This window comes from Orycteropus afer, unplaced genomic scaffold (assembly GCF_000298275.1).
Source record: "Orycteropus afer afer isolate SDZICR_OR568_19922 unplaced genomic scaffold, OryAfe1.0 scaffold00307, whole genome shotgun sequence".
Taxonomy (NCBI): Eukaryota; Metazoa; Chordata; class Mammalia; order Tubulidentata; family Orycteropodidae; genus Orycteropus; species Orycteropus afer.
This window is the reverse complement of record NW_006921894.1, coordinates 1,835,804-1,843,635: the sequence shown is the minus strand read 5'-3', so window position 1 is coordinate 1,843,635 and position 7,832 is coordinate 1,835,804. Positions and strand designations below refer to the sequence as shown.

General features: G+C 36.5%; 1 protein-coding gene across 1 annotated transcript in view; it reads left to right on the top strand.

Moving 5' to 3' along the window:
- The window catches only part of CEP192 (centrosomal protein 192), a 308,440-nt gene that overhangs the window by 252,864 nt on the left and 47,744 nt on the right, over positions 1 to 7,832 (top strand). Inside the window, exon 41 of the mRNA XM_007951683.2 lies at positions 2,887 to 3,037. Within this exon, the coding sequence (XP_007949874.2) occupies positions 2,887 to 3,037 (151 nt within the window). The remainder of the gene's footprint in view (positions 1 to 2,886; positions 3,038 to 7,832) is intronic.

Genomic DNA, 7,832 nt, shown 5'->3' with positions numbered 1-7,832 from the left:
GTTGCCTCTCCTCACCTAATCCCTTCAGCTGACTGCTCTTCTCTCTGGCTTCCTGGCTTTTAATCCCCTTTCTCCTGCTCTTCCCGCTTGCTACTTCAGGCGTCCCTGAGTTGTCTCTCCTCACCTGTAACCCTGGGGTTACAAATGTTAGTTGGTATTAATATCACTGTAAGTTGGAATTGACTCGACCACAATGAGTTTGGGTTTCTTTGGTTTTTATTTATTCTGTGAGTAGATGTGTAAACAGGCGGAGTAGAATAGCCATTGTTAAACTCAAAATAATTATTGCCTAAGACTTAGTGAATGTGAACTTATACTCATTTAGAGATTTTTGTGTGATTGTGCCTTAAGTAAGATTGAAGAAGTATGTACTAGTGGCAGAAAAGTCCTAAATAGACAATGATGAAATCATTCTAATATGGAAGTTTACCCCAATTTGAGCTAAAAAAATTCAAGTATTTTAGTAGTGTCTAGTATTCATTCAGAAAATATGTATTGAGAGATACTACTTGTATGCAAATTTAGGTACAGAAATTTTCATCACAGTATTAGTTATGATATAATAAAGCTAAAGTAACCTAAATGCCCAAGAATATGGGACTGTTTCATTGTGCAATAGGATCTTTTGAGGCCATTAAATCAATTATATGAATCTATATTAAATGACATGGGAAGCTTTTCTTTTATTAAGGAAAAAATATTTAAAAGTTTGCATTTTGGTAAAAAAAAAATTAATGTTTCTATATACATTAGGGTGCAAGGAGCTCTGGTGGTGCAATGGTTAAAGCATTCGGCTGCTAACCAAAAGGTTGAACCCATTAGCTGTTCCTCAGGAGGAAGATGAGGCAGTCTGCTCCTGTAAAGATTTATAACCTGGGAAACTCTGTGGGGCATTTCTACTCTCTCCTAGGGTTGCTGTGAATTGGAATTGACTTGATGGCAGTGGGTTTGGGTATATATAGTTGCATAAGTAAACACACCAATATGTTAACAGTGCTTATCTTTTGATGATAGAATTTCAAGTGATACGTTCCCCCCATATTTTGTTTTCTGATTTTTTTAATAATAAAGAGAAAGGAAATTTATGTCTTTATAGGGTTATTAGTCTATGATATTTTCAATAAATTATGAGTGTAGATCATCTGAAAGAGAAGAGGTATGAGTTAGTTAAAAATGATGGAAAGATTAGGACGGACCTTGTCAACAGTGTGTGTGTACAGGGAGCAGAGCTGTAGGGAACAACCCTTGGCTTTAGAGTAGAATCTCAACTCAAGACTAACCTCTTTTGCTTGAGCTCCTCTGAGCTTTTTTTCCTCATCTCTTTCTCATAGGAATGATTCAGATTAAGAAGAGAAAATCTGAATTGTGCTATGGAGGTGAAACATTTAGTGCCATATTGCAGTGATAGTGAAGAATGTGATTAAAAGTAGGTTATATCAGTTTGTAGTAGTTCAAAGTTGACACAATTTACAGTTCGGCAGCATTTTCTTTATTTATTGAATGGATATGTATTGAGGGTAAAGGTGCCAATCAGAATTTAGATACTAGATGTTAGCTACTAGGATATAGAGGTAAAAACACAGTCCTTGCCTAAGGGAAAGAGAGATAGTTGAAAGTGCAGTGCAAGAAGTGCTGTGATAGAGCTGTGATTAAGAATCTGGAAGAGCACAGAGTAAGGGTACCTCACTTAGAATAAGGTGACATTGGGACCATGGTGGGGAAGGATGTTCCAGATACAGGAAACTGCATGTGTAAAAATTCAATAAATGTATTGTATTCTGGGTTATGTTGACAATCCCAACCAAGAGCTTAAGTAACTCGCCAAGATTACTCATTGTGCAAGTTGAGACTTAAGCTAGGCCTTTGGGACACCAGAGTTCCATCTCAAGGAAGAAGGAAATGATCCTACTTTGTTTTGCAAAATGGTTAATACAGTAGATCACTTATGAGGATATAGAAATCAAACTTTTTAGATGATTATTTTGAATATTATTTGCTTGAGTATATTGCTCTTAAAATGATTTGTAATGATGACCATCTTGCTTTTGCAAAATATGTAATTGTTGCAAATGTTTTCAGATTTTAGCTTGTGTAGTCAGATGCATTGGTTAATACTGTATAATTTCAGTTCATTTTGTTCTTCAAATATTTCCATTTTAAAGCTATTTAATTTTTAAGGAATATTTAATTTTTCTATACAAGTATATTCTATATAATTTCTTATGTATACAACTCCAGATAGACAAATCTAAATATATTTAACTGAATGTTGGTTTTTTATTCTAGATATATTTTGTTAATATTTAATAGTGCTTAACTTCTAGATTTGTTTAAATGTTAGGTTGCCACTTATGAATTGTGTCCCCTTGAGCAAAGTACTTAACCTTTTTGTGCTTCATCTTTGCAGTTGAGATGATAGTACCAACCTCAAAGAGTCATAAAGATCAGCAAAGTGTGTGTCTGTGTCTGTGTGTGTATATGTATAGTACAGATTGAAACAGTGACTGGTACACATTAAGCTGTATATAAATGTTTACAGCCATACATATCTTTAGAAATATTCTGATTTAATCCTCATAACAAACCCTGAGATAGGAAATATTTTTAATCCATATTATAGTGAAGAAAACTAGCATTTAGAGAATTAACTTGGCAAAGGTTGCAGAGTAATTAAGCTGTCAGTCAAATCCAGAGCCAAAGTCTGAACTCCTGACTACTTATGCTGAAGTGCCTATAAAGTATTATAATGTATTAATAATCAAAGTGTCACCTACTCCCAACCAAAGAAAATAATATTCTGTGACTGTAAATACATAAAATTGTATAATTTGTGTTGTGTGATCATGTAAATATTCATGTATTTCAAAATATTATTTTCTGTTATAGTATATGATCTTCCCCAACGGCCTCATGATATTCAGCTCTTTTTTGGAAACATGCGTAAAATTATACTTTCAGTGATTGGAGAATTCAGAGATTCTGTTTCTACCGGAGAATTTCTTCAACCTTCTTCCAAAACTAGCTTGGAATCTAAGAGGTAAAAAGAAAATGAAGAGTCTTTCAGGAGATTTCAAGATTATTTCATATGTAGTAGAAATGATCTTTTCCTATACTTTATTTTTTTGTCTCCAAATGTTTATTTCACCTTCATATTTCAGTTTATTTAAGTTGAAATAATTTCAGACTTATGGAAAAGTTGAAGAAGTACAAAAAGCTTTCATATATCCTTCACTCAAATTCCCCAAATGTTAACATTTAACCTGTTATTTTAGGTAATGTATACCTATTATTCTAGATATATGTATCAGTAACTTTGTACTGAACCATTTAAGTTGCAATCAAATGACCCATTAGCCCTAAATATTCCTAAGTTAGAAAATGTTCATTTCCTAAAAACACAGGCACTCTCTTACATAGGCAAGGAAAGACCATCAAAATTAGAATGTTAATATTGATTAAATCCTACCATCTAGTCCACAGATTCCATTCAAATCTTATTGTTTGTCCAATAATGTCAAACAAGTAAAAAAAAAAAAAAAAACTTCCTCTTTCCCCTTTCCTCTGTGACTCTGTGATCCACAATCTAATGCAAGATCTCGTGTTGTGTTTTATTAGCCTGTTTCTGTGCTCTTTTTCAATGTGGAGTAGTTCCTTGGTGGTCTTTCCTTATCTTTCACGATTGAAATAACAATCAGATCCATAAAATGAAAGGTGATATCTAGAATTAAGCTTTACTGATAGTTTCAGGTGAGGTATGGAGAAGTCTGGGTCTGCCAGTGGCACATCTTTTTGCAATATTAACAGTAGCACTCTTGGCTCAAATTTAACACATTCATGAAGCCCTTCACTTACACAAGCAAGGGAGCTATTTCAGTCATGAAGGCTTTCCAGTTTATATTTTGATTATTAGAAAGTTCATGTGATATTTTCAAAAGAACTGTCCCATAAGTTCATGAATTTCAGGTTTCTTCACATAAACAGTTCTAGACACACCAGATGCATCGTATTAAAAGCACTCCAGAAAGATATTGGTATGTTAGCTGGAAAATCTGTCAAGGGTATTTGACCAAGTCATCTTTTCATTTTTTTACCCTGGGTATTCCCTGGGGAAATGTCAAAAATAACCAATAATCAACATTAAAAAAAAAATTTTTGCTGAGTTGTGGCAGGTGCCTCCATGATTTCTCTGAGGCAGTGAAGGTGCAATTTGCGAAAGGAGAATAGATCGAAGACCAGCTATTATCCTTTTCTTTCTAATGATCGTGATGTTTTAAAGACTAGGCAAGTTATTTTGTGAAATACTCTTCAATTTCAGTTTGCATATTCTGGTTTCACATCACTGGGAGAACTCTGCAGAAATGATGATGTTTTCTTAGTTTATCTGCTCAGATGGCATATTATGTTGGATTTTCCTGTTGATAATATTATTTGTTTCTCTTAGTTAAGACAATATCTGCTAGATCTCTTAATTGTAAAGTTTATTGATAAATATCTTCTAGGGAGATGTTAGGTGCTGATGAATCATTTCTGACTCATAGCGACCCTTTGTACAATAGAATGAAATACCTGCCCAGTTGTGTGCCATCCTCACAATCCTTGCTGTACTTGAGCCCATCGTTATAACCACTCTGTCAGTCCATCTTGTTGAAGGTCTTCCCCTTTTTCTTTTTTTTTTAAATTGTGGTTTGAGTGAAACTTTAGAGCAAATTGATTTTCCATACATATTTTGTCTTGTGACATTGACTATAATTCCCCACTTCCTCTCTTCCCAATCCCTCCCCGTAGTTACCTCTTCCCAGTGTCCTTCCCTTCCATGCACTCTCACTCCCCCCACCAGCTATCTCTCTGTGCATATACTGCCCTTCTGTTCTCCCATGATTGATTGCTCCATGTATCTACCTGATGTAAAGGTTCAGCCCGTAAGCTTGTCTATTATTTGGCTGGAAGCCAGATGAGTGGGTTCAATTCCAGACCTAGGCCTTCTCCCTTTTTGCTAACCCTCCACTTTACCAACCATGATATCTTTCCCCAGGGAATGATCCCTTCTGACAACATGACCAAAATAGATGGATGAAGTCTATTTAGCTGTTCTGGCTTCCAAGGAACATTCCGGCTACACTTCTTTCAGGACAGATTTGTTTGTTCTTTTGGCAGTCCCTGGTACCAGTATTCTTCAACAGCACCACAATTCAAAGGCATCAACCCTTCTTTGGTCTTCCTTAGTCATTGTCCAGCTTTCATATGCATATGAGATTGAAAATAACATGGATTGGGTTAGGTGCACCTTAGTCTTCAAGGTGACATCTTTGCTCTTAAACATTTTAAAGAGGTCTTTTGCAGCAGTTTTGCCTAGTTTAATATGACATCTGAGTTCTTGACTGCTGTTTCAATGGGTGCTGATTGTGCATCCAAGTAAAATGAAAAAGGGAGATACTTAAGATGATGAAAAACTGTTCCTTACGATGCATTAATGATCTTGCCTGAATCATTTAGTACTGTTATGGTTAGCAAATGATGATTTTCTAAGTCCATTTTTCTTTCTACATTTATTAGTTGGCTTTCCACTATGAAGAAGACATTTACTTTTCTTCTTTATTTGCTTTTTTGTTAGAGTAGATTCATGGATTCCATAGGTTATAATCCTTTGCTGTTATTACCTGGTCCCTTCAAGCTGGCTCCTTGATCCTTTTGCTATGTCCCACATTATTCATTGTCACAAAGGGTATTCTAGGTTATCTTAAACTTTCTCTGCCCCAGCCCTAGAATAGCCATTTCTCTTAGAAGTCTGAGTTGCTCCTAGTAGAGAATGGTATTAGAAATTAGCATTTGGGCATGAAATTTGTTCATTGCCATTGAAGTATCATTGCTTGTAGGCCCTTTCAGTGGACAGAGCTAGGTAGGATACTGCAAAAAAGGCAAGGAGGCCACATGTTCTGACCTCCTCTAATCCCACAAGAAGAAGACAGAATCACCATTAATAGCCCAAGGCCTATTCCTGCGAGGCCAGACATGTTGCCTCCCTCTAGCCCTTTCTCCAACTGTTCCTCCCAAAGCACCCACAACCTCTCTCCTGGGTTCGATAATTCGCTGCAGTGGCCACATAGAACTCACAGATTATGGGGTTTATTAGGGAAGCACCAGGCTACCATTCAAGTTCAGGAGAAATGCTCAGTCTCTCCCCCAGCCCACCATCTCTCAGCCAAGTCTCTCACAGTCTCTCCTCCAGCAGTGCATGTCCCTCAGTGTCTTACTCAGCAATGCATGTCTCCTGCGTTTCTTTCCCAGTAGCACATGTCTCTCAGGAGCGCCTGTCTCTTTCAGCAGCACATATTCCTCAACCAGCAGTCAGAGAGATTTCTGCCTCTAGGAGGTCTCCTTTTGAGCCCGACAGAGTGGCCAAATGAGCCAATCATAGCATCAGAACTCTAAGCACCTGAGAGAGAGAGAGTGGGAACCTCCCAGAACATTGTTTTGTGCCACTCTCAACAGAAGTACTCCAGGTGGACAACTTTAGCAATCAGGAGCTCCTCAGTTGCTCACAGCAAATCCCACCTCAGAGTTTACAAAGACTTATGCGTAGAAAAGCCACACTAAGTAATTTACTACACCACAGATACATATAAATTTATTTACATATCCATAAATACCGAAATCTACCTATAAATGTATTTAAAACTATGCATGTAGTGTACACTGACACTTCCAGTTCTAATTTTTTACCATGCAGTATATTCCATTCTGCCTTTCTATAATTATACCCTTTTTCTCCAATACTGAGAATTCTGGCCTCATTATTCCTTTTTTTTTTTTTTTTTTTTATCCTTAATATTTTAACTTAGTCCTTCTGTGTATAATCAGTCTTCCCATAATATGGGCTATTTGCCTGGGCTCAATGATGTACTAAGAGTTCCCTGCAGGTTCCCATGCTCCCAGCTGAGGGCTCACATCCACCTACCCCCCTTCCAGCCTGGTGCCAGCCTGCTTTCTTTTCCCTCTACTTTTAATGTTGATTAGTTTCAAAGATACTCAGTCAGAGAAAGAATTAAAGATAATAGTAAAACTTATCTTGAAAATCGAAATCACTTCAACTATGAGGACCTGGTTCATAGGATGTCAAAAATAGCCAGTAATCACCTTAAAAATATGTTGTTTGTGTGTTTTAGCTGGTGCCTCCATGATTTCTCTGAAGCAGTGGAGGTGTGATTTGCAAAAAAGGGGAAAAGACGGCAGTGAGTAAGGGGTAAATTTAGGGATTTCTTTCTCTTTTCAGTCAGTGTCAACTTGAAATAAGGATGCAGTTCTGCTATGTGGTATGAGAAACTTCAGTTAAGTTGTTTGCTTTCATAAATAGAGAATTCAGTTAGAAAATATGTCAATACTTGATAAAAATGTTCCTAAATGGTATTAGGATTTCTTTTCTTAGCATTTTCATCAGAAGACCTTTCTGTTTTCAAAGTCTTATGGTGTCAGCATTGTGAAATCAATTATCACTGTGCAATTATAATATTAAGAGATTGGGTTAAAAGTTTTGTTGTTTTTCGTAAATTCCTAAAGTTGGGTAATTTTCTAGCAAATAGCACAAGAAACTTCTGTTGGCATGCAGAAGTCATGGCAGGAACAAAATTGAAGTATCTACTATTCTAATTAAAGTTTATTATAACATTTGACTTGCACTATATATATATATATGTGTGTGTGTGTATGTATATGGGAGCTCTAGTAGCGTAGTGCCTAAAGCACTTGACTGCTAACCAGAAGGCTGGAGGTTCAAACCCACCAGCCACTCCTTAGAAGGAAGATGGGGCAATCTACTTCTGTAGTGATACTGCCTC